This window comes from Mustela lutreola, chromosome 12, assembly GCF_030435805.1.
Source record: "Mustela lutreola isolate mMusLut2 chromosome 12, mMusLut2.pri, whole genome shotgun sequence".
Taxonomy (NCBI): Eukaryota; Metazoa; Chordata; class Mammalia; order Carnivora; family Mustelidae; genus Mustela; species Mustela lutreola.
In genome coordinates, this window is record NC_081301.1 from 6,539,761 (window position 1) to 6,565,648 (window position 25,888).

The 25,888-nt window shown below is 59.8% G+C and overlaps 2 protein-coding genes across 4 annotated transcripts; one reads left to right on the forward strand and one right to left on the reverse strand.

Annotated features, from left to right (window-relative positions):
* Nucleotides 1-22: 22 nt before the first annotated feature.
* CRAT (carnitine O-acetyltransferase) lies at nucleotides 23-14,073 on the forward strand. 2 transcript variants are annotated; one of them, XM_059143382.1, is made up of 15 exons: nucleotides 23-548; nucleotides 2,109-2,247; nucleotides 2,941-3,204; nucleotides 5,955-6,073; nucleotides 7,233-7,286; nucleotides 7,838-8,003; nucleotides 8,360-8,534; nucleotides 9,351-9,529; nucleotides 10,060-10,160; nucleotides 10,498-10,617; nucleotides 10,780-10,902; nucleotides 11,017-11,152; nucleotides 11,510-11,572; nucleotides 12,303-12,440; nucleotides 13,177-14,073. In XM_059143382.1, exons 2-15 carry the CDS (start codon nucleotides 2,221-2,223, stop codon nucleotides 13,390-13,392), a joined length of 1,881 nt encoding a protein of 626 aa, XP_058999365.1. In that variant the 5' UTR covers nucleotides 23-548; nucleotides 2,109-2,220; the 3' UTR covers nucleotides 13,393-14,073. The 2 variants fall into 2 exon arrangements, with proteins under 2 accessions (XP_058999365.1, XP_058999364.1); XM_059143381.1 differs by lacking the exon at nucleotides 2,109-2,247 and having other exon boundaries at nucleotides 28-548.
* A 2,034-nt stretch (nucleotides 14,074-16,107) lies between these two features.
* On the reverse strand, nucleotides 16,108-25,493 carry DOLPP1 (dolichyldiphosphatase 1). 2 transcript variants are annotated; one of them, XM_059143387.1, is made up of 8 exons: nucleotides 25,331-25,480; nucleotides 21,718-21,818; nucleotides 21,358-21,442; nucleotides 21,159-21,258; nucleotides 20,823-20,921; nucleotides 20,153-20,281; nucleotides 19,643-19,732; nucleotides 16,108-17,636 (listed from the first exon to the last, which is right to left on the reverse strand). In XM_059143387.1, exons 1-8 carry the CDS (start codon nucleotides 25,404-25,406, stop codon nucleotides 17,600-17,602), a joined length of 717 nt encoding a protein of 238 aa, XP_058999370.1. In that variant the 5' UTR covers nucleotides 25,407-25,480; the 3' UTR covers nucleotides 16,108-17,599. The 2 variants fall into 2 exon arrangements, with proteins under 2 accessions (XP_058999370.1, XP_058999371.1); XM_059143388.1 differs by lacking the exon at nucleotides 20,153-20,281 and having other exon boundaries at nucleotides 25,331-25,493.
* Nucleotides 25,494-25,888: the final 395 nt, after the last annotated feature.

The following is a 25,888-nucleotide window of genomic DNA, read 5'->3' on the forward strand; positions in this document are numbered from 1 at the left end:
GGCCGTTCCCTTACTGACATGGTCGTGTTTTCCTGCCGCTCTGAGAGCGGCGCTCAAGGACACCAAGCGGACTGAGAGGGGTGCATGCTACTGTCTCCAACAGCTTAGAAAGCATTTGGAGGGGGGAGACGGCGAGTTGGACAGGCGCCTCTTTCGCCCCTCTTCCTGGGTTCCACTGCCTCGCAGGGTCTCGCGACCACTAAGCGCGCCCTCGGCCCCGCCCCCGTGCAGCCCCGCCCCACGCTGTGGTCCCGCCCCGCGCTCGAGGCTAGCGGCCCCGGCCCGCAACCGGCTGGTGGCCCCGCCCCGAGAATCCTCCTCCCGGGGGCCCCCAGCCCGCCGCCCGCCCGGCCCGGTGGGTGGGCGCCGGGCCGCCTCTACCGGCCGGTGGCTGTGACGCGGCGACCTTGGCCCGGAGGCACTAACGGGGACCTGCCAACGACGGCGGCGGAGGCGGCGGCGCGGACTTTGCTCAGTGCGGAGGACCGAGCGGACTGTGTGTTCGCGGGCGAGCCGCGGAGATGTTGGCTTTCGCGGCCAGGACCGTGGTGAGTGCGGGAAGGAACCCGGACTGACGGGCCCTGGACGGGGCGGGCGGGCCGAGAGTCGGGCCAGCCAGACACGCAGCTGCGCCGAAATGGAGAAACGGGCCTTGGAAGCGACGCGGCCCGTGGCCACTGTCCTGCCTGGCCAACAGCTGCTGGGGTGGGATCGGCAGGTGGACTAACCTTGCTTGGCAGAGGAGGAGACTGAGGCTCAAGGTCAGAGATCCGATCGAACACACATCGTGTGGTTCTAAATTCCAACCACCCAGGAAAGATAGCGAGGACCCTGGCTTCAGGCAGCACCTCCACCCTTCGACCCAGGGCCAAGGAGCAGAGAGACCGGCAGTCTCTCCCCGGTTATTTCCTGACTCACACACCTGTTGCATGGTCAGCCTGAGCCCTTTACGCCCAGGCCTCGCCACTTCTCCAACCACATCCAGTTGGTCGGTCTCCTTGGGCTTATCAAATGGCCCTTGGAGAATTTTGTGTGGCTGAAGAAATGCACGTGGAGGCCTCAAGCTGGGCTGCTCTGAAGGTCCTCTGAACTGGCAAGAGGCAGCAGGTGGCAACCCCATACCCTTTGTCTCCACCAGTCCCTCCTCCCCAGCTTGTCCGTGTCTACCCCAGAATCCTCCCCACAGGGCAGCAAGAAGTGCTGCCGCTCTGATACGACTTCCTTTCCTCTCTACTCCAAGCATATCTCTGCTTGTATCTCCTTCTGACTATGCCAAGAAGGATGTTCAAACAGACACTACCTAGCCCAGAGGGCTCAGGGTACCCATCCGCTGTCCAAAAGGCTCTTCCAGGTCTCCCAGAACCCTAAAGCTCCACGTCACCCTTGCCACTGACACCCGACTGGTGCCCCCATCTCACAGACAGCTTCTAGGTCATCCTCCAGGACCCACTGGGTGGCCCGATCAGTTTACTACCTGGGAAATTGAGACAAGGAGAGACTTGGCCAGAATTCCCCAGATCTGGAAACTCAAATCAAGCAGAATCCCAAAACCAGCCTCCTCCTTCAGTTTATTTTTTTGTGGCCGAAGTCCTTCATTCTTGGCCCCCAGCTGAGTGAGCCACAGCTCAAGAGAAACAGGCTTTGGTGGAAGGGAGGCCCAGAAGGGCTCCAAGAGTCCCGGAGGGAGACAGGATGAGCTCTTAGCAGCCACTGCCCACGTAATGGCCCTTTCCCAGCATCTGCCCTCTTGTATCAACCCCAATTTACAGAACCAATTTCAGAGTTGTGGTATAACCTCAGTAGCCAGGCAGCTTCTGCCTCCAGCCAAGTTTTCCATCATTAAACAGACCTGTGCAGATTCCAGCAGGTGGATTTTTTAATTCCTCCTGGCACCAGGCCCACCCGGAGAAGAGAGAACACATTCCAGGTTTCCTCCTACTCGGATGCCTACTGCCGGCCCCTTCACCTGCTCCCTAATCCTCCACTTCTGGCCGCTAGGGAAGGTGCCTGCCACAGCCGCCACCCAAGATGCCACCCTAGCCACCGAAGCCTTCGGCATTGCCCCTCTGCCTCCCCCCTGAACCTTGGCTCTTGTCTTCTCTTTCCAGCCCGGGCAAGTGGCTGTCTCTTGCTAGGTTCTGCTCGCCCACTGGGTAGCACAGTTAGGCTTAGAGGCCCAGCCCAAGTCAGACAGACAGGGCTCAGAACCTCAGTCCTGCCATGGAGGACGGGCAGCAGAAAGAGAAGGTATGGAACGATCCTCTGCCACTTGCCTACCCACTGCTGTCCACAGCCTCGGTTCTCCTCTCTCTCATTCTGTCTACCACCAGAGTCTCCCAAACTCTCTCTCTCTGCCACCTCTCACCCACCTGTCAGGCCATTTAGTCTTGCTTGCCCCAGCGCTGCTCCTATGCTGCCTCTGTCCCCAACCCACAGACAGATACCAAGGCCTGGCCCTCACCCAAAGTTGCTGTCATCTGCCGGCTCTTTCTGACTTTTTCTTTTTGCCTCTTATTTCCCAGCGTGGCAAGGGTGGGAGAAAAGGAGGTGGGGGGCCCTGGGCGGGAGCAGTCGCCCCACAGCTTGCTGGCCGGCCGTTGTGCCAGGGTGAAGAAGGCGGGGCCTTGGTGCATCCAGACAGGTGAGAGGTCACGCTCAGCTCCGCCACCCCCAACAAGTGCCGTTCATCCTGACTTGGTTCCTAGGAGCCTTACTGGGATCAGTGGCCACACCTCCTGCCCCTCTCCCTGCCTGCATCTCCAGGCCCCGGAGAGGTGGAGACACCTACAGATTGAGGGCTGGGTAGCCAAGCAGGCACCACCCAAGAGGCTGGCTCTGACCCTGGGGATCGGCACATAAGGGCTGGGGACCCTAGCTTTAGGACTGCCAGGGCCTCCCAGAGCCGGTGAGAGGATGAGCAAGATGTTCTGCTGCCTGCAGGTGAAGCCCCTGAGCTTCCTCAAGCCCTCGTCACTGGTGAAGGTCTCCGGCCGCTTCAAGGCCCACCAGGATTCGCTGCCCCGGCTGCCCGTGCCCGCGCTCCATCAGTCCCTGGACCGTTACCTCAAGGCACTGCAGCCCATCGTGAGCGAGGAGGAGTGGACCCAAACCAAGCAGCTGGTGGAAGAGTTTCAGGCGGCGGGGGGTGTGGGCGAGCGCCTACAGAAGGGGCTGGAGCGCCGGGCCAGGAAGACCGAGAACTGGGTGAGTTCTGAGAACGGGGCCCTCTCGGAGGCTCAGGTCGGGAGACCATCCCTTGCTGTGGCCTGCTGGTGGCCTCCCGCAGAATTTCTGGCACATTCTTCGTGCCACGGGCTTTCTTGAGTGCTTCCTCTGTGCCTCGAACTAGGCCAGGCCCTGAGTGAGCGAGGGGACGGGCCGTGGTCCCTTGGGGCTCACATTCACGGAGGGTGGGCTGCGAGGTGATGAAACAGCGCACAGGTGAGTGAGTGGATGAGTTTCTTGCCGGTGGTGAAAACTGGCCGGGAGAGAAAAGGGAGGGGGGAAAGGGCAGTGTCTTTGTTCTGCGTGGGCAGAGAGGAGGTGGTGTTGGATCCGAGACAGAGACAACCGGGGCGAAGGTGGCAAGAGCCTAGCAAGAGCCCAGCATGTTCAGCAACAGAGGTTGGAATGTAGAGCGATGGCGTGGCGCTGGGGTTGGGGGTGGTGAGCATCAGAGGAAGGAAGCCGGACTTGAGCTCGGTGGGAGGGGCCGCAGGGTGGCTCCAAGCAGGGCATTGATGCTGCTCAGTGACAGACCAGACCCCCCCTCCTGCCCCGTTCCTTGTCCCCATCTGTCACACAGGTGTGCGCAGCTCATGAAAACGGGTCCACACGGATGCTCCGTGCGCTTTTTCTATGCACCTGCCACCTCTTGACACAGTGGGGAAGGACCACCCTGTCTGCTGGGAAGGAAGCGGGCGTGGGGGTGGGAACCATGGGATGAGATGGGCGCCGGCAGCCCAAGGGGGGACACCGGCAGGGAGAGGGCGGGTGAGTCAGTTCTGTCTGCCCGGTGTATGTTCTGGAAGCGCCACCAGTGGCCCTTGCTGATGGGGGCTGCGGGGTCAGCTGTCCTGACCTAAAGCAACCGCGTAGGGGGAGGGAAGAGGGACACCGGCCAGGACAGGAAAAGCCGAGGGGCAGCAGGTCTGTGGGAGAGAAACAGAGCTGGGTTTTGGCCAGATCAGGTGGGAGATGCTCTGAGGGCAGCAGGTGGAGGGTGCGGTCTGCACACAGCAGGTGGGAGTCTTCAGCGGGCGGGTGGCACGTCCTGAGCTTTGGCAGGGGCTTAGGGGGTCTGCGGCCTGGCAGTTTGCCAACATTTTTAGCCCATTACTCCTTCCCATAGAAGGAGTACCTTCTAGCTGAAGGGGTAAGCGTGTCCCTTTCTGCACTCACAGGGCCCTCGTGCCCAGCAGATTCTCAGCAGGGGGCTGCCCACATCTGTAGGATGTGCCCTTATTTCCCAGCTCTGGTCAGAAGCCCTGAGATCCCTGGTGGAGTGGGGGCCTCTGGTGGAGGGCGACCGGCTGTCCCCAAGGGGAAGGAATTCCTGTCTGCCCCTCCCTGATCTATAGATGAGGAGGCTGAGGCTCAGAGAGGTAGACGGGAAGCTCAGAGCCACACAGCCACTCTCAGGGAGGCCCTGAGCTCCACAGGGGGGTCTGGCTGACCAGGAGTGCTGTCCTCAGGCCGCAAGTCAGCAGAGCGCCATTGCTCACTGGCACGTGGGCGCGTGGTCCACAGCTGATGGCCTGGTGCTTCAGGCCAGCAGTTCCCCAAGCAGAACCCGAGTGGTGAAGAGGCAGGTCCCACTGCTCTTTGAGAGGGGAGAGGAAACACAGTGGAGGTGGGAGAGCCCCTGGGGTGGAGAGACCGGCCAGAGAGCGGTTTCAGGCATCTGCTTGCAGGGTCGGAGTGAGCGTGTATGACAGTCAGCAGGTAAGGCTCAAGGATGATAGGCAGTGGCAGTCTGCACAGCCTGGGGACAGGAGCCTTCAACACCCTGTCTGTGGTGGGTCCCCAGAGAGACTGCTCACCTGATGGAAGCCACGCCCCTTGAGCAGAGGACAGACCACCAGGTGGAGACACAGGAGTTGGCGCCCATGTCTGGGCACTAGGGCAGTGTGATTCACCCTCGCAGGGAGCTTTCTGCAGATGGCCCTGACCTTGAGACCCGAGAGAGTGTCTGCAGCCCGGTCTGACACCAACAGAACCCAGGCCAGGGAGGACCAGGGTCCCAAGGGCTACACTGCACTGAGCCCTTCTGCTCCTGGCTTCCTGGATAGTGTCTACCCGGGACGGTCAAAAACATGATTGTCAGACTTTATAGGGTTTTTTCCTTTTTCCCTTTTTTGTCCACCTGGCATATATATATATATATATATTTTTTTTCTTTCTGAAAGTAGTAAAATCATTGACCAAAAGTGTGTAAGAGGGACGCCTGCGTGGCTCAGTCGGTGAAATGTCTGCCTTCAGCTCAGGTCATGATCCCGGGGTCCTGGAATCAAGCCCTGCGTCGGGCTCCCTGCTCCGCGGGGAGCCTGCTTCTCCCTCTTGCTCTGCCTGCTGCTCCCCCTGCTTGTGCTCTATCTGTTAAATAAATAAATAAAATCTGGGGGGAAAAGGGGGTGTGTAAGAGAAAGGCAAATGATTCTCACTTCTGCCTCTTCTCCTCACCCCACCTACTCCCGCAAGTTTCCTGCCCCATCTTTCCCTCTGGAGTCTTTGGCTTGGCAGTATTGTCTGATTTCTCTTGCTAAAGCGGATTGCCTCAGGCGAAGGGGAAATGTTGGCGTGCGGTGGCTGGTGGGCTGAAGGGGGCGGGGAGGGGGCTCTGGATCTGCGCATTCACTGTGAGGATCTGCGCACTATATACGCTCTATAGAGGGGGTAGGAGGGACCCGGCCAGGTCCCCGCCCACGCCTCACAGGCTCTGGTCCTTTTCCCAGCTGTCCGAATGGTGGCTCAAAACAGCCTACCTCCAGTACCGCCAGCCCCTGGTCATCTACTCCAGCCCCGGTGTGGCCCTGCCCAAACAGGACTTCGTGGACCTGCAGGGACAGCTCCGGTGAGTGGCTATGGCTGGGACAGGGCTCCGGGCCTGTCCAGGGCCCTGATGTCCAACCTCCTCCCCCCCGCCCCCCGCCGCCGAGAGTGCAGGGCCCCAGTCCTAGTCATTGTCTTCGATCCGCACGCGTAGCCTTATGAAGTCCGGAGTATCGTCCCTCTTTTACAGATGAAAGGACTTGCCCAAGAGCACCGTTCAGGATTCGCTGATCCGGGCCAGAAAGCAGGGTCTTCCTGGTTTTGAAGCTTCATAACGGGTCACTGCACTGTGGACCATGTCCCCTCCCTCCCTCTAAACCTGAGGCTGTCCCTCACCCTGGTTCTGACACGTCACCCCCCCTCCTCTCTCTGTCCAGCTGGCCACAGGGGTGACCTTTATACACAGTTCCCTTTTCCACATTCAGCCATGTCACTTGCCCTGGCCCCTGTGCCCAGACTACCAGGGATAAAAATACCAGTGACAGGGATCTCCTGCCCAAGGACCAGCCACTCGGGGCTACCACGGGCTTCTCTTAAAGGGACCAGGGCACCCCAAGAGTTCTGACTCGGACTCCAGTCCCCAGTCCCTATGTTGGCAGCCAGGGGCAGCCCAGGGGTCAGGCGTGATTGGTGTGGCCCAGATCATCCAAGGAGGAAGATCAGGTTAAGAGAGGTGGCCTGGGAGACACAGAGGCCCTCAAACAGGAAGTTCCCTATCAGAGGGGATACCCCGAGCTACTGCCCTCCTATTCACACTCCCTGTCCTGCAAGGTCCCAGGTCCCTCTCTAACTGAGGCTTCAGGGAAGGCTGACCTTCCAGGCTCCAGGCAGTGGTTCAGGCCCTTTGTGGGTAGAATCCGCCAACACTGACCAGGAAGCCAGCAATAGTTCATTCATTACACCTACATCTGCCAGAGCTTGGCCGAAGCATCTCCCTGGGCCCTCTAGGAGTCCTCCTTCTAGAGATAAGAGAAAGTTAGCTCAGAAAGGCAAGCCAGGACTCAACGCAAGACTGGTCTTGCACTTAAACTCCTTCAGGCTTACAGCAAGCAGTGAATCAGGAGTGAAGCAATCTGTCTCCTCCCTTAACTAGGCCCCTCCCTTCACCCCGCGGGCGTCCCTGATTGGGGACCTCCCGCATGGAGTCCACACAGCTTCTGATCGCTCATTGGTCCCCCCAGGTTCGCTGCCAAATTCATCGAGGGCGTGTTGGATTTCAAGGCCATGGTTGACAAGTGAGCAGCCTGCCCCTGTCCCTCTCCCATTGCCACAGCCGCACAGCCTAGGCTGGGGCAAGTCCAATGACCAGACCCGTTCTGGGGCGGCCCAGAGCTCCTGGCTTTCACTTCCTGTTGGCCCAGACTCTGTAGGGGTTGGGAAGACAAAAGTGTGGGGATTGGGATGCTAGGTCCTCTGCTCCAGCTGCAGAGGCCACCGCCTGGTGACATGGGCCCAACAGACCCCTGGAATTGGTGTCCCAGCCAGCCAGAGAGGACCCCAGAGGCAGACTCACCGTTTCATCTGTTCTGTGGCAAACCAGAGCCTAGAGAGGGAAAGGGGTTTACAGGGCGACCCAGCAGGGCCCACCCAGGGTGGAATACAGGCCTCCCGACAGCAGGCCAGCCCCTGACACACCCCCGGGCTCCTACCGAGTCGGGGTCAGGACGCCACTTGGGTGAGACCCCTTCTCAGCCGTGCCTAGCAGCAGTTCCCCGGCGGTGTCGTCCTCATCTCTGCTTACTGGCTTGGTGGCCCCCTTACTGTCCCTCTGCCCCCACCCCTGCAGCGAGACCCTGCCCGTGGAGTACCTGGGGGGTAAGCCGCTGTGCATGAACCAGTACTATCAGATCCTGTCCTCCTGCCGCGTGCCAGGCCCCAAGCAGGACACAGTCATCAGCTTCAGCAAGACCAAGAAGCCACCCATGCACATCACCGTCGTCCACAACTACCAAGTGGGTGGGCTCCCAGCATGCTGCAGGGGAGGAGGGGGCAGGGCCGAAAATCAGCTTCCCCGCAGCCCAGGGCCACAGGCCCCCAGGAAACTGGGCATCTCCACCGCCTCCCTACCCCCACAAGCCCAGCCTGAGGGCAGCCAGGAGGGGGCCGTGGTCCTGCCCAGCCTGGGGGAGAGCCAGGCAAGGTCCTCCTCCGCTCTCATACCTGTGACCTGACTTCACCCCTCGGTGGGGCCTGGGCTGCCAAGGTCAGGAGGAGGCCAAGGGTGTGAGGTGACGGTGGCCAGTGTGAAACCTCCCTCCACCCTCACCCCACCCACCTCCCTTCTCTCCACTTGCCTGTGCCTGGATAGTTTTTTGAGCTGGACGTGTACCACAGCGATGGGACACCCCTGACGTCAGATCAGATCTTCGTGCAGCTGGAGAAGATCTGGAACTCGTCCCTGCAAACCAACAAAGAGCCCGTGGGCATCCTTACCTCCAACCACCGCAACTCCTGGGCCAAGGCATACAGCACCCTCATCAAAGGTGCCCCCGGGTGGGGGTGGAAGAAGGAGTAGAGCCCCCCCCCCCCACCATTCTCACTGAGTGCGCTCAAGTCAGAGCGGCTGTTGATGGCCCATTTCACAGACCGGGAGGCTTGGATGGGTTTACTTTCCCTCTATTAAGATGCAAAGTTATAGTAACAGTCCGGGTCCTCTGGCTGCGGACCCCACCTGTGCCTCCGTGTTCTTTCCAATCCTGTGTGGGTCAGGCGCATCGTCCCCGGAGCCAGACCCCTGTGCTGGCCCCCTGAGCCACACTGGCCCTCCACATGATCTGGGGCTCCTGTGCCCTCTTTTTTTTTTTTTTTCTTTTTGGAGATTTTATTTAGTTTTGCACAAGAGTGGGGGGAGGGGCGGGGGGAAGGAGAGGGACAAGTAGACTCCCCGCTGAGCCCTGGGGCTCCATCTCAGACCTTAGGACCCTGAGATCCTGGCCTGAGCCAAAATCAAGAGTTGGGGGCTTAACTGACTAAGCCCCCCCCGGGTGCCCCCTCCTCCTTTTTTTTTTTTTAAGTTTATTTTTATTTTGTTGGTAATCTCTACACCTAGCATGGGGCTCAAACTCACAACCCTGAGATCAGGAGTCGAGCCAGCCTGGTACCCCTGTGTTTCCTCGTTTCTAACATGGGTCCAGTATCGGGCCCTGCTTCATGGGGTGCCAGGGGGCTGCGGGGGCCCTGTTGAGTGTGAAGCTCTGACACCCACACGTGGCACTAGGCAAATGCTCTAGAAGCCTCCAAGGCCTCTCTGGGGCCTAACCTTCGGCCCCGTCCCGCCCCCCTCCCGCCTACCTCCGCAGACAAGGTGAACCGGGAATCCGTTCGCTCCATCCAGAAGAGCATTTTCACTTTGTGCCTGGACGCCCCCATGCCTCGGGTCTCCGAGGACGTGTACCGCAGCCATGTGGCTGGCCAGATGCTGCACGGGGGCGGAAGCAAGCTTAACAGCGGCAATCGCTGGTTCGACAAGACACTACAGGTGGGGGCCCCGTGGGGCTGGGACTCCCTGCCCGGGACGCCCACCCAGGCTTGGCCCACTGCAGCCGCAGGACTTCCGGCCCCTCACCTGGGCGTCCCTCGCCTCCCAGCTCATAAAGCAGGCGCGAAGCCAGTAGAGGGATGTGGCTGTAATTACTGGAAGGTCAGCCTGTCATTACTGGGCCTGGCCCAGAAACCGCTGTCACCCCTTCAGCACATCAGAGGGAGCCTGGGCTGTGGGGCCTGGCAGAGCGGCGTGGTCTTGGCCGTGACTTTCCTTCTCTGCACCTTTAAGACGACTCCCGGGGAGGGCACTGCAGGGACTCAGTGAGGTGTATGGGTATGGGATGTGCTTGCTTGCTGTGGCCTAGAATGGGCCTGAGGCCCCTGCTGAGCGTCAGCTGTTACTAATGACAGTAATAAGTCAGCCTAACCCCTGAGATGGCTTCAGAGAGGCGCTTCCCACGGCCCCAGCCAGCACAGAGTGGCCCCAGGGCCCCCGGCTTGATGGGTCCCCGCTCCCCTCTATAGTTCATTGTGGCCGAAGACGGCTCCTGTGGGCTTGTTTATGAGCACGCGGCGGCGGAGGGGCCCCCCATCATCGCCCTTGTGGACCACGTCATTGAGTTCACGTGAGCATGCTTGTCCCACCCTCCACCCAATTCCCCAGCTTCTGGTGACAGGTGACACACATGGAGGAATGCCATTTTCCCTTGTGCCTGGGGAATCTGTTTCTTCAAAGGAAGCCAGAGGAAGGCAGGCCTGGGCTTAGAGCCCACTTCCCAGCTACGGGACCTCGGACAAGTCCCTTGCCCTCTGCAGGCCCCTGGAAACGGGAGTGAAGGCAGTTTTCTAAGGAGCAAACCCAGGGTCTCCCTAGGCTGGCTTCCTCCAGCCTTGGGGACCCATGCCCCCCACCCCAGGCCTAGGTATGGACCCAGGCTCCCGAGGCCCCCATGTCCCATGCAGGAAGAAACCCGAGCTCGTGCGGTCCCCCATGGTGCCCCTGCCCATGCCCAAGAAGCTGCGGTTCAACATCACCCCCGAGATCAAGAGTGACATTGAGAAGGCCAAGCAAAACCTCAGCATGTAAGCACCGGGAATGGGGGGCTTACGTCAGGTTAAAGGCCCGGCGCCCTGGGGCCTGCCAGGCTCCTGTTCGCAGCTGTCATCCTGCAGGGCTGTGACCGAGAGCTCTTGGGCCGTCCCCTTCACCCACCTCCCTCCTGCTGCCCCCCCCCCCCGCCCCAGCATGATCCAGGACCTGGATGTCGTGGTCATGGTGTTCCACCACTTTGGGAAAGACTTCCCCAAGTCAGAGAAGCTGAGCCCGGATGCCTTTGTCCAGATGGCACTACAGCTGGCCTACTACAGGTGTGCCCCACCGGCACTGGAGGAGGCTCGAGGCGTGGCGGGCGGGGGGTTGGGGGAGGGTGGAGGCGGGGCAGGCTGCCTGCGGGGCGTGCTCAGCCCCCTCTCCCACCCCAGGATCTACAAACAAGCGTGTGCCACGTACGAGAGCGCCTCCCTGCGGATGTTTCACCTGGGGCGCACAGACACCATCCGCTCGGCCTCCGTGGACTCGCTGGCCTTCGTCAAAGCCATGGATGACCCCAGTGTGTCGGTGAGAGGTCTGGGGTAAGGGTGGGCAAGCTGGCCTCCTCTCCTGTACGTTCTGTCATTCCACCTCGATTGAGCACCTACTGCTTCCCACCCTCTGGTGGGCCCTGGAAATCTACCAGGGGTTGGAGTCATGAATTTGGCCCTGAGCTTCCCTGCGGTCAGACACCAAGAGGAACTGCTCTGCAGCCAGCATCTGCCCTGGGGCTCAGGCCTCGGGGGAGGACATAGGAGAGAGGCAGTAGTTCCAGTTCCTGCTCTCAGGGGGCGCGGACACCAGTGCTGGCTGGGAAGTGGGCTGCTGGGGTGTGGGCGGCCGGCGATGGGGAAGGAACTTGTACTCCGACTCCCTCACCCCTAGGAGCACCAGAAGGTGGAGCTGCTGCGGAAGGCTGTGCAGGCACACAGAGCCTATACTGACCAGGTGACCGTGACCGCGTGACCTCGTTTCCCAGATCTCCAGGGCTGCTCACCCTTACCATGAACCTCTCCTCCCCAAACCTTGAGACCCTTGGGGCACTTGGAGCCAGGCTGAATATCCCCCTTTTAAAGTTGGAGAAACCGAGGCTGAGGCCAGTGACTTTGTTGGTCCCGGTTTAACCTCTGGATCTTGGCGTCATGCTCTCTCCTCAATGGCCCCGGAGCCCAGGACTCTGAGGGTTTGCAGGGTCTGGCCAACAGCGCCCGTCCTGCCCTCTGACAGCTTGGAGCGGCAGTCAAGGGGGTGAGGTCTGGGTTCCCATCCGCCTCTGAACACCTTGTGTGCCAGGCTCTGCCCACGTGCCACACAGAGGTCCATTTCGGTCTCAGTGACACCCTGTAAAGGGAAATTCAGCGACCACCCCCATTTTATAGATGAACATACTGAGCCTCCAGGATGTAGAGGAACTGCCAAGGTCTCATAGCCAGAATAGGGCCAGGACACCCAGCTATAGGCCTGTGTTCTTAAATCCTGCCCTGCCCCTCTCTGGGCAGTTCCCTGGGTCTCAGTTTCCCCATCTGTAAAGTGAGGGCTGTCCTGCTTGGACCCTCTGTTCTCATGAGTCCAAGGGACCACTGCATGGAAGAGGCGCTGCGGCCGTAGGCTTTTGAGGAAGGTCATGGGCACCCTCTGGGCCTGCAGCCGCTGTGCCTGACAGCTCCCCGTCTCACAGGCCATCCGGGGGGAGGCCTTCGACCGGCACCTGCTGGGCCTGAAGCTACAGGCCATTGAGGACCTGGTGAGCATGCCCGACATCTTCATGGACACCTCCTATGCCATCGCCATGCACTTCAACCTCTCCACCAGCCAGGTAGGCCACTGCCCCAGAACCATCTGGATGTTCCTGCACTCCGGGCCCCTGCCACTGCCGTAGGTGCCCTGGGATGGGACAGGACAGACCCTCGCTGGAGCTGGACAAAGGCTATCCCGAATAGAGTCAAGGTGCAGAGCATGGTCAGACCTTTGTAGTGGCGTGACCCTTAGAGGGCACCCCATGTCCGCTGCCAAAGCAGCTGAGTTCCAGTGGAAGAGCTGGGGTCAGGGGGCTACGCTGCAGCTCAGGGAGGCTGAGAAGGAGTCCGAGTTCCCCCCCGGGTGGGAGAATCGACTTCATCCATTCACTGTTCAGACACAAAGGAACGTCTGAGTCCTGCCATCCAGTGCTGGGCACTGGGACACAACAAGGACACATCCCTGTCCCTGTCCCTGGGGGCTCACACAGTAGGCTGGAAGCACAGGGACGGGGACATTGGTGCCCCTCCCACTCTCCCACTCCTCCCGCCAGGGAGTGCTGGGATTCAGGGAAGGCTCAAGGAAGGAGCCCTTAAAGCTCCCTCGGGAATGGCAAGGAAGGCTCCATAGAGACCTGGCTCCAGAGCTGCACCCCAAGGAGGAGGAGAAGTTAGGCATCCGCTGGAGAAGGGGAGGGGGCATCTCGGGCAGAGTACAGTGCGTGTGGAGATGCAGAAAGGCTGGCTGGTGCCCCCGCGGGGCTGGAGGGGAGCCCGTGGGGTGGGACAAAAGCCTCGGTCCCGTGCTGTCTCCAGGTCCCTGCCAAGACGGACTGTGTCATGTTCTTCGGGCCCGTGGTCCCCGATGGCTATGGCATCTGCTACAACCCCATGGAGGCGCACATCAACTTCTCCGTGTCGGCCTACAACAGCTGCGCAGAGACCAACGCAGCCCGCCTGGCGCACTACCTGGAGAAGGCGCTCCTGGACATGCGCGCTCTGCTGCAGAGTCACCCCCGAGCCAAGCTCTGAGCCCCCGGTGCTCAGGCCTGCCGGCGTCACAGCCCAGCCGACCCCAGCAGTGGGCCGCCCACCAGGGTTCTGCTCCCTTGCCCCCCACCCCCCCGCCAACCCCAGACCCTGTGCATCTGATCACACAGGGCCTGCGGGCGTGAGCCAGTACCTTCCATGGCTCATCCGCAGCCTGCACTGGGGCCCGGGGCCTGGGCTGAGCTCCAAGGCTGAGTAGGACAGAAGGCCCAGGCACCCGGCGCGTTACCCATGAGCCCACCTACAGGGAAAGGAACCAGAAGAGCCTGTCCCTCGCCAGTGGAGCAGACTGGCAAGTCCCTTTCTTGCTAGCTCAGCTCTAGCCAGCCTCCTGCCCTCTACGCTGCTGGGCCAGTGTCTGTACCCCGATCCCCAGGCTCCCGAGGATCTAGAGACAGGACTCTCTAGAGCCAGGGGTCTCCAGGCCTCCCTAAGGCTGAGGCCAGAGTGCAGGGTGTGCCGGTAAGGGAAACCCAAGGCCTCGACTCGGCCCACCCTTGCCTGGCAGTGCTGTCTTCCCGGGGTGCTGCTGTGCTCTTTTGGGTGATGTGGCCCGTGAGCCCTGACTCGCTCGCTTCCACTCAGCTTGATTCCTGAACCACATTGATGGTTGTGTAACAGTAACATGCAAGGTGATTAATAAAGGAGAAATTTGTCGGTGGAGACGTGTAGATCCTCTGGCTTCCTCCATTTTGCAGATGCGAAAACAAGATTAAGAGGTTAAGGTCACCCAGCCACTAAATGGCAGAGATTTCCAGAGGAGCCCTGGTAGCTAAGCACCCAGCCCCAACACCCCACCCACTCAGACAACCCGGGGCAGCGGGTGGAGGAGAAAGGAGCCAGGTGGACACTGGCCGAGACTCAGCCCCATAGGAGGAGGACAGAGGGCCCCAGCCTGGGACGCACAGGAAGGTGCTGGCTGGCCCAAGGAACAGACAGGTGGAACTGACCTGTCCTAGGCTCTAGGGACTGTCCAGCCCAAGCCTGTTCACAGCCACACAGATGGGTTTCTCATTCTCTGATGAAGACAGGAGAGGGTAGGCCCCTTGCCCAAAGTCCCAGGGAACAAGAGATGCGGCCCAGAGAATGGGGCCAGACCACCTAGGGCCCCATACAGGGGGATTCTCCCAAGACAGTGAGGAGGGTGTTTTAGGAAGATGCCGAGGAATGGGTTGAAGGGGGCCTGGCTGGGCTGTGGATGAGGGAGCCATGGGCAGAGGCTTCACGGTCTCCAGGGGAGGGACTGGTGGGGCCCTGGACCCGGAGTGGCTTGGCAGGTGGGACGAGCGACATTTGAAAGATGTTTATCATATACGAAGTGGTCAGCTAGGCTTGGGACAAGTTGGGCTGCCTGAAGGTGGGGATGGTGAGCAGGGGCGGGGGACTGCCAATGGGGGTGAAGGCAGCGAGTCTACCTGGGATGAGGGGAACCCCCAAAGCTCCCTGGACAGCCCCTTCCCTCTCTCCTCCCTGCCTGCTGGATTTTTGACCCACCTGTCCTCCAGCTCGCCTGTTCTCAACTGCATCCGGTCTGCCTTACACCTACCTATTCTTTTTCACTTTTGATTCATTTCAGTATCTGCCAGATCTCACTTTAGTTTCCTGTCCCCTACAGATATTTTCAAGATTGTCTTTTATTTCCTTAAAATAGTAGAACGATTTTGTCTGTGCCTGATCATTCCGGTAACGTCCCGGTATTTACGGGTCCGCCTCCGTTGCCTGCTTTCTGCTGGTTCCCGGTTACGGCGCCACTTCCTTTTGTACCTGGCCATCTCGGCTTGTATTTTGTGCACTGTGATTTAAAAAACTTTCATACATGGCGGGGGGCAGGGCCGGTGGCTCAGTTAGTTAAGCATCTCCTTTTGGCTCAGGTCATAATTTAGGGTCCTGGGATCGAGCCCCATGTCAGGCTCCGCGCTCAGGGGGGTGTCAGCTTGTCTCTCTCCCTCTGCCCCCATTCATGCTCTCTCTAATAAGGAAAATCTTTAAAAATTATGTACACAAATAACTGAAGTCTTGGATGAAGTTTTCTCCAGAGATTTGTTTGCTTCTGCCACATACCTGGGGTGAGGTCAACGTGATTGAATGTCAAGGTTCTGTGGACCCAACAGGGATCCAAACCCAACCTCCAAGCTCACGGGACAACAGACAGTTCTGGTTCACCCTGACCCTGACCGAAGGGGTGTTCATTCCGCATCTCTGCTGTGTGAATCAAGGAAGAAGCCTCCCTACCATGGGCCAGCCCTTGCCCACGGCACTCCCACGAGGCCTCCAAACAGCCAGCTGTCTGCAGCTGTCTCTCCCAAAGCAAGAAACTCACTGAATTAAACAGGGAGAGGAGGCGGCTAAAGCTTCGGAAAGGCTCACTTGCCCAGTCCTCAAGGGCTGTCCCATGGAGAGTGAAGCTGAGCGCACAGCCAGAGCCAGCCGGACCACACAGGGGGGCAGAGCAGGACCACCGAAAGGGGGAACTTGGAACTGAATAGCAGGCAGCAAGATGTCCTCAGGCACTGGGGGGAAATATCACAGAGGCTGTTCAAACCCCAGGTTTGGGGGCTGGAATGGACTAGATGTCTTGGAGATGCTCATGATTTTATGGTGTTAACCACATTCCTGCCCCTCAGAGTGGCATGTCCCCACAGCCACACCCCGCCCCTGGCTCCTCTTATGAGCTCAGGCAACATAGGCTCAAGCCGCCAGAGTTCAAGATTTTATTTTAAAACAATAGTAAACAATTTCATTGATTTTTCTTAAATCAAACCACCTCACACTTGGCTTGTCTCAGGCAAAAAGTAAAAAATAAAAATAAGAAAGGAAGGGGAGGAAAATGTGGGGACTGACCAACCTTCCCCAGAAATAGGCCCCTGGTCCTGGCATCTGGAATGGCTTTTGGACACTGTCTTTAACAAAGGAGAAAAGAAAGCACCGAAATATTGTGCTTTAGCAGCAGGTTAGGAACCTCCACAAAGAAAAAGGGTGGTGGGTTAGGAGGGTGTGGAACACAGGTCCCAAGCAGCCTGGTTCAGTTCTAGAAACTTCCAAAGAGTCTGGAAGCATCTCTTCTCCACAACGCCATTCAAGAGTGACTTAAGAGGTTGGGTCCCCTCAGGAGTAGCTGCCCTCCACACTGGACAGTGGGGGTCTGTGCAACCACACCCCGGACTCGGGCTTTAGGATGCCTGAGCAAGTACCCAGGCTCTCGGGAGGGTGTCGAGAAGGACAAGGGAGGGCTCAGAGCACACGGAGGGAAGGGGAAGGGAGAAGGGAGGGGAGGACAGTGGCGCCAGGCACCCTCAGCTCCGCTCCCTCACCCGGCTCCTGCTTCCTCTGCACTGTGTTTGGGAGGAGTTGACAACTAATGGCTACGGGAAGGCAGGACAGGAAAAGAGCTGTAAACAGCCTGGGTTCGCTCACCCACATGTGCAGGCTCTTTTGTCAGAAGGGGACCATCGTCTTGGGGACAGGGGACCAGAAAAAGCCCTTGTGGTGCAGGGTCCATAATGGGTAGAGCACAATGACAGCCGCGGCCAAAAGCGCGCTTTCATGGGGCCCTGGCCCCCAGACAAGGAAACACTGAACAAGGTTCTGGAATGGCATTGGTGGCAGGGAGGGCGTGGAGGTGCTCCCCTCCTCCGGGGCCCCCACGCCACCTCTCTGGCCCAGGGAGAGGCGGTGTGTCCCCTGGGCCCCAGGCAAAGGGCCCCCGGGCGGCTGACCTCGGCCCCTCCCTGTATGCAGGGCAACCGCAGCAGGCAGGCAGGCTCCTTCGGGCCCCATCTCCAAAAGCCCGTCTGCCTTTGACAAAACCCAAAAATAAATAGTGTGTATTGTTCACGCCACCCGGATCTCCTGGCCCCGCGACCAGAGGTGCAAGCCCTCCTCCTCTACACCACCCCCCGGTGCCCATGCCGAGGGCACTCTCTGCCCGACCAGGGGCTGGCAGCAGCACAGCGAGGGTCTCTGGCCGTGTGGCCCCCTGGCAGCAGGCCCCCCAGGGTCCTGGGTTGAGGGGCTGCCTCGGCCCTTTGGTCCACCTTGTTCATTAAAATTAAAATAAGAAAAAAAAGGCTCCACTTGGTGACTTGGGTCTGTAGAGGTCTCTGCTTCATCCCTCTGTCTGTCATTCTGTCCATCCTGCAAGGCATCAAGCAGGCCAGATCTGGAGGCTGGACCCAGCCACACTCACCGGTCACTGCAGTTTCGTTCCCAGCTTACGCTGTCTGTTCCTACAAAGTGGGGGTGGAGGTCACAGGTCAGGATGTTTGGGGGTCAAATGAGGGGACCCCTGGCATTCGTGACCCACGCCCTCAGCTGTCCCCTCCCTATCCACAGTCCCATCAAAATGGGTGACTGCCCACTCCGGTAGTGACTACCCATGTAGCAGCCAGTCGGAGCTCCCTGCCCTGGGACCTGGGATTTGGAATCCCAGAGAGGATCAGTGTCTCAGGCTGGGCCTTATCCAGATGTCTCAGCTCTGGAGCTCAGGAACCCAGCCACGACGCTGGGTCAGAGGTGGGCCAGGGAAGAGGCCTGAGGCTAGAGGGACCTGGCTAGAATCCAACAAACGCTGGGGTTAGAGATAAGCCAGCAAAAGCAGGGTTCTACTATCACTGACCCAAGTGGATGAAAGACAGCTCTGCACCTGGAGCTATGTAGGCAAAGGTAGAACTACTGATGGACGTTCTACAGAGGATTTGAGTGTCTGGTTGGGGGAATGGCTATATCCACGATGAGCCCTGCAACCTGAGGCAAGCAGGGACAATCTCCCCCATTTTCCAGAGAGGCTGACTGAAGCTCAGAAAGGAGAATTTAAAACTCAGAAAACTGGGGTGCCTGGGTGGCTCGGTCGGTTAAGCATGTCTGCCTTCGGCTCAAGTCATGATCCCAGGGTGCTGGGATCAAGTCCCATATCAAGCTCCCTGCTCAGCGGGGAGTCTGCTTCTCCCTCTCCCTCTGTCTGCTGCTCTGCCTCCTGTGCTCTCTCTCCATCAAATTATTAAGGTAAATCTTTAAAAAATATTAAAAATAAAATACAGAAAACTCACTGCGCCCACACGTCCTGCATGATGTCGCCCCGGCCTCATCCCCTGCTCTGTCCCCTCGTTCCTGGGCTCCAGCCACCCCTGCCTCTGTCTGTTCAGTGGACTCCCCCCGCTTTGCCCTGCCTTAGAAACTCCGCGGGTGCGGTTCCCTCTGCAAAGGGCACGCTCCCTGCCACCTCCACTTCATCAGGCCCACTCTCTCCACACTCAGGCCCGCCTCCCCAGGGCAGCCCGCACAACTACCCTGCCCCCTCCCTCCCCACTCAGGATCCTGCCATGAGCTCTCAGGCCCAGGACACAGACCACACAGACAGGCGCTTCACTCCTCACATCTCCCCTGCCTGCCATGAGCCCCTCCCTCGGTGCTACCCCCCAGCACACGGGCTGGCCCAGAGCAGATGCACGGGGAAATTCTGGTTGATGAGAGCAGGTGGGGGCCAGCCACATGCGGCCAGCTGGGGCGCTTCCATCGATAATGGGATCGCCTGCCCTAACCCCCTCAAATCTCCTTTCCTCATGCATCCAGGGCTTTACCCTTAAGCTCGTTAGGATAATTTGGAGCATGAGGCACCAGACACATTTCCCGGATGCTGGAAGACTCTGCCGGGGCCTGCCCCAGGGTTCTCACCAGCATGTCAGGAAACCTCCCAGGCTTACTCTGGAGTCTCACCTCACCTCAGCTCCCCCTCTGCACCTGAGGAGAAACCCAGCCTTCCCCATCCCAGCTGGCGCCCAACCCAGGATCCGGGGTGAGTGGAGAGGGACAGTGAAGTCAGGAGGCTCCCAAGCCCAGCTTTGCCCCAACCTGCTATGCAACCACAGGCAGCCCCAACTCCCCGTGCCTCAGTTTACCCATCCGTAGGAGAGTATCTGGACCACACAACTCCAAGGGATAGCCACATACAGCCAGCCCAAGAATCACAGCCGCCCAGTTGTCTGGCTCTGGGCTACAGAGGCTAAAAGCACAGCTCTGGGCCAGACAGCCGGGCTCCCTGCCCAGCTCCCACACCCACCAACTGCAAGTCCCCAGCTAAGTCACTCCTCTTCTCTTCTCTGAGCCTCAGTTCCTCAGCTGTAAAATGGGGCTTAGGGAAAGGTGCAGGGGAGCCCTCCAAAAAGCAAGGACAGTAGCCGCTATGGGGCTCTGCCCCACTGAGCCAGGACCCCGTGACTGTTGGCACCTAACTCACCTGGCTTCTGCCCGGGTTACCGTGTACTCAAACCAGAGTACGTTGGGGATGAGGCTCGTGTCTCGGATTAGGAAGAACTCAGAGATAGGCCTGGAGAAACAGACATCCAGAAAGCCAGGACCACATCAGGGCACAAGCCTGCCACCAAGGCAAACAACCCGCCCCCTCAGTGCCCAGGGCTGGCAATGCACCCTCCCCCACTGTTCAGAGTCTCTGCCTGGCCTGTGACCCAGGAGCCACTGAGAGACCCAGACGTGTCACCTGTGTGACACTCCGGCAGGGGTGCTGCCCCATGGTACACACAGCCCAGCAGGACTCGGGCTGCGTCCCAAGCCCCCGAGAGCTAAGATGCAGAGGATGGCCCCTTGGCTTCTGGGCCTGAAGAAACACCAGAGGGAGGAGGATGCCAGGAAAGTAGGGCCTGCAGCCCATGGCCGCCGAAAAGGGGGACACGAGGGCCCTCCCAGGGGCAGAGGCAGGTGGGGCAGTCACGGGGCAGGAGGCAGTTACCAGGCTGCTATCCTAGGGAACAGTGGGGTGAGGACCTCCTGGGTGAAGGCAAACCAGGCGACGGCCATGAGGCTCCCAGCAATGCCCCCATAGAGCACCTGGCTCCAGGTGTGGTACAGCAGGTAGACCCTGGGCCAAGGACAGAGGGAAGGTCATGAGACCCAGATGGGAACAGGCCTGCACGATTTCCCCATGCCCAAGCACTGGCTTCCCCGGAACTTGCGTGTGCACGCAGGGAGACACACACAGATAGGACAGACTTCTGTGAACACACAGCCTCCAATCTACTTCCAGAAGGAGCTGCTCCTTCCAGCAGTGGCTCCCCCAACCACAGAAGGGAAGGGATGGTTCTGTCGGGGTGTGCGCCTCCCTTCTGTTCAGCCTTCAGCTCTGAGTCTGTCTGCACGAAGCTCCTCCAGGACACTGGGAACGGGTGGCTGATGTGTGCAGGTGTCCCCAAAACCGTGGGCTCGGCCAGGAGGAGAGAGAAGGACCAGGCTGGAAGGGGTAGTGGAGCCCTAGCCCTTAAAAATGAGAGGCCTGGAACCCCTTTCCCAGACCTGCTCTACAGGCTCTGGGACTTGGGTCCATGGGGAGGTCCAACAGGGACCACAAATGCAGCAAGACCCCAGGCGGCAGGGTGGGGGTGGAGCTCTCTGCCCCTCCATACCTGCTATAGGAGACTAGAAAAGCTGCAGCGAGGAGACCCAGGGAAAGCACATGCCTCCATAGCAAGTCCAGGAACCTGGCGTTGTTCGTTTGGTGCATTCTGGGAAAACAGGCCCGTCAGATGGCCTCGGCCCACAGCCGACCTCAGGCCTCCCTGACAGCCCCGGTCCCATCCAAATGCCACCAGGGCACCTTCTCCGTGGCTGTAGCTCCTTCCACCCCCAACAGAGGCCAAGCCCCAAGGATGTCCAAAGAGCTAAGAGCGAGTCCCTGGCAGAGGCCAGCCTGGGCTGGTTCAGCCCCCACCCCCCCCACCCCGGCCAGGACAGAATCTCACCTTAAATACAGGAAGAGGAAAGAGTAGACGGAGAAGAACCACATAAACTGAGAATGGCTGGAGGGCATCCCGTACTTGGTGCCCACTGCCATGTGGGGGCCTGGGAGAGCGAGAACACAGCAGGATGGGGGGATACAGGCCTCCTGGTCACATCCCGACCAGGGGACCCCCCCCCCGGACCCCACGACCCAGACCCCACCTCCACAGGGCCGTGGCTCCTGGATGACGTGTTTGATCAGCCAGTTGACCCCCTCGTTCAGTGCCAGGCCCCCAAGGAACGAAATCTGCCGGGAAGATGTGTGGTCAGCTGGGCCTCAGTGTGCCTGCTGGCCGCCACCCAGGCCCAAAGCCTGTGGCCCTGCCTGACCCTCCCCGCCCAACGAGCGAACAGCCCGAACCGGCTGGGAAGCTCCGCCCAAGAAAGGTGGAGGCAGGGAAAGGAGAGCGAAGCGCCTGGGATGCAGAGGTGTGCCCGCCGCCCCCCCAAGCCCCGCACCCTTCCCCAGCATGGGGGCACCAGAGGAGCAGTGCAGGCATGGGCAGGGATAGACTTACTCACCGTGTGCAGCTCCCGCTTGAATATGATGAGGGTCACGAAACCAACAATGACGAAGACAGGGCTGAGGCTCAGGTAGGCAAGGAGGTGGCCAGAGAGATCACCTGGGGAGGGGCAGGGGGAGGGGTGGGCACAGGGAGAACAGGATGAGGCCAGAGCACCACAATCACAAGAGGGGCAAGTCAAGTGGGACCTGAGCCAGAAAGAAGGCCCCAGAAGGGCGCAAAGAGCAGGACCAGGCAGCTGTGACTGCCTCAGTCTACCAGGTGACCACACCAACTCAGCCACGGGCACGACAGACCAGTGTCCAATCACTGAGCCTTCATGTGCATAGATCGTAAGTTTAAAGCTGGTGCCTTCACTGGCCCCATTCTGTAAAGGAAGAAACTCAGTCCCACAGGGGTTGTGTGACTTGCCCAAGGACACACAGCCAGAAGGAGGTGGGGTCTGACCTAAAATCCAACTCTCTAGCCTGGATCAGGTAGTAAGCCCATCACCCTGCCAAAGCAGGAATTTGAACCTGGCCTGGCCTGACCTTCAAGGCCAGGTCCCAGAGGAGGAGGCAGCCAGCAGGCACACGGGCGCCTCTGGAACACAGCGCTGTGCTGAGGCTCCCCCTGCCAAGCTCTGGGCCGCCAAAGGAACCTGGAAATCTCTGGACCTTGCAGAAAGAGTCTGTCAGGGACCAAGCGAGGGGAGGGGAGAGGCTGCTCTCGCCAATACGGTAGCCTCTCCATTGGCAAGACATTGGCTACCTACGACCTGTTTTTACCTCTTTACAGGCCCAGAAAGGAGGCTGTAAGGGAATCAGAAGCCCCTTTGAGAGCTGAGGACATGGAAGCCAAGAGATAAGAGCCACGTTCCCTCTCGGTCAAGGGCAGGGCTGACAGAGTCCAAAGACTGCCCTCACCATTAGAGACAGGGTGGCTGAGGGGCCACTCTCAGGTCAGAGGGCATGCATGCCTCATGGTTCAGTTCCTGAGCCAGTGAGAAGGGCACCAACGTCCTACAGCGGTGGAAGCTTTGATGCAGCAAGGCCCATGAGACCAGCTCAGCCCCTAGCACTCAGGACGCTTCCATGTTGGGAGAGCTCAGCATGGGAAACGTCCCACACCACCAGCCTGGCCTCATACAGGCAGCAGGAAAGTACCCACACAGGGTTGAGCCCAGATTCCAGGCTGAAGAGACGGTCACACACCTGGCCTCACTCACATCTACCCACAGTAGGACTGGCTGGCAGAACTGGCATGAGGGAAGGGCCCAGCAACCTAGGCGCGAGGGCCACTGCTGCCCTGGGCCCACTGGGTGACACTGGGTGAGGCCCTCCATCTCATCCACGTGAGGGCCTGGTCCCTTCCAGCTCTGAGACTCTGGGTTTCTCGGCTGCCCAAATGATGCCCCAAGCACCAGTTTGTAAGGACAGGGAGTAGTTGGTGCCCCAAAACCTTTGACCATCTCCACAGCCTGTCCCACAGCCAACGCTACCCTTGGGTTTTCCTGCAGATGCTGTAGACACTCTGGCCTCATCACTCTCTGATCTTGGCCCCTGTGTGGTTCCCTCTGCCCCTGGGATGAATCCCACTTCAGCCCAGCTCATCAGGCCCTGCCCAGACCTGCCCCGCTTCCCTCCCACCTCTGTTCCAGTCCCCAGGAACATAACTCAGAGCATTCCCTGAATGCCCCCTGCCCTGTCCCACTTCTGGACCTTGGCACACCCAGGCTCCCCCAACTGAAATGCTGTCTGTGTTAATGCAACATTAATAAATGAAGTAGCCACCACAGTGGGGGGGGGGGGGGGGGGGGAAGACACGTTCCTGCCATCGCAGAGCTCTCGGTCTGTGGGGGAATCTGTAACCAGGGCACTGCTCATGATACACTCGCTAGTGTAGCTATGGGGCCAGTATCAGTCCCTCTCTCTACACGTTAGGCTCCAGGAGAGCTGGGACGGGGTCTCTACACCCTGCCCCATCTCCCAAGCCCAGCACAGCCCCTGGCACTTACCCAGGCTCAAAAACAATGCTACGTGAGTAGAGAAGGGACGAAGGAAGCAACGATCAGTGTGGTGAGGGCACAAAAGGGGCTACAGAAGAGTGAGCAACGGACTAGACCTCAAACGAGGCCCCCAGGTTCACCCAGCTCCCTCCTCCAGGCACTCACAGTCCCTGCAAAAGGTCCCTTGTCACAGCCTGTGTCGTGCTGCTCCCGAACGCCAGGCTCCTTCTTCTGGTTTGTGAGCACTCAGAGAAGCTACTCTGAGGCCACGGAGAGGAAATATGAAAGCACTGAGGCCTTCAAGCCCCTTCCCCTCTCCAGGCCTTGGTTTCCCTCCTGTCAGGAGCGAGCCTCCTGTAAAGCGGTGGTTTTTTTTTTTTTTCCACAGTCCATAGGGCAGAGAAGGTATGGGCCTGTTCACCATTCTAAACCAGACCTAGCCCAGGGCCTAGCTCTCGGGAGGTCTCGATGAATACTGGCTGAATGAATGAGGGATAAATGGTGGGTAGGCAGGCAGGCAGGGCACAGGCCTGGCAGGGCCACCCCACCCCCGATATAACCAAGAACACCTAGGGTCAAAGTTCCGGGCATCCAGCCCTGAAGCCCTCAGCAGGGCCAGGTACTCCTATCTCTGCGCTCGAGAGCAGCATGCACAGGCCTTTCTTGGGGCCACCAGGGCTCAATGAGAGGCCCCCAGCCTCACCCAACACCCAGTCGTCCTACTCAGGGAGGGTGGAGTGGGCTCGAGACGGTCGTGGAAAGGTGAGATGATATTTAAGGCAGTTATATACTGAAAGTTTACTGTGTGCCAGGCAACGCACTCAGCATTTCTCACATCACCACTGGAAGAAAGGCACTGTGATCAGCCCCACTTTAGAGACGAACTAACCAAGGCACAGAGAGGTGAAGTCATTAGCTCCAGGCCTCAGCCTGACCTGGAGCCCAGATACTTCTGACCCTAAGGCCCAAGATCTGCACCACTCTACAGCCTGTCGCTACAGGACCTCTCGGCTGGAAAAACCTGCACTTCTAGAGACGTATCTGATTGGGAAACTCCAGAAGTTAGATCCCAGGGGTTTCCAGTCCCCTAACCCGGCCCCCTCTGTTGTGGGGCAGTGCCCTACTCATGGCGTGGCCCAAGTACTCAAACAACGAATAGCTTCCCGGCCTCGGTTTGCACACTCCCAGCAGTGGGGAGCTCTCTGCAGCCCCAAAGCGCTGTCTGAAGGAAAGCGGCACTCCCTGCACGCCGAAGAGGGAGTCTGGCCTCTCGGCCTCCAGGGAAGGCAGGGAAGAGGGCCCCAGGTCCAGGCCGGTCATCCATTCCCGCCTCACGCAGACCCCAGCCCCATTACAGCCCACCCGCATCCCAGGACCCGGGGGAGCGGCCCGGCCGCGCAGCCGCAGAGTGCGCGAACGAGCCGCTCACAATTTCGCCCAGCTCATCGCCGCACCACTGCGCCTGCGCGGCGCGCGCGCCGGCCGAGCCCCTCCAAGGCTCACTATTTGACAGTTCCCACCCGGGTCCCCCGGCGCCCCCTCCGCGAGCTCGCGCGGGCCGGAGCGCCTGGGGCTGACGGGCCGACCCCAGGAAGGCGTCCACCGAGGCGGGGCCGCCTTTTACCTGTAGGATATTCGACGTGGGTGAGGGTCACCGGCCGCCATGAAGCGGGGAGCGAGCACTGTCCGTCCGCTGCCATCTTACCCGGAGACCGGGCTTCGCCGAGCAGCCAATGGGGAGCCAGGGGGGCGGTGGTCCTGACCTATCACGCCGGGGAGGCGCCGCGTGCCCAATCGGAGGCCGATACAGGTAGCGGCGCAGCCATTTAGCGTGCCGGCCCTGAGGCTGACCCGAGCGGCGAATCAGAGAGCGGGGCCCCGGAGCATGCGAGCCGACCGAGCCGGCGTCCAATCCATGGCGAGCACAGGTAGGAGCCTGGCCAATCAGAAAAGAGGAGGGTCCCAGCACACAACCGAGAGCAGAACAGCCAATCACAAGGTGAAGCGGGCTCACAGTGTGAGCAGGGCGGGCCAATCAGGCGCTAGCGTGGGGGGCGTGTTGAAGTGTGGTGGGAGCTTTGGTTTGGCTGGGACACACGCGGAGTTGAGGCTTCCTCCGTACCCCAAGCCCGGCCAGAGCTGGCGGGAGCTGGGCTGCGGTCAGAACGCACGCTCGAAGCGG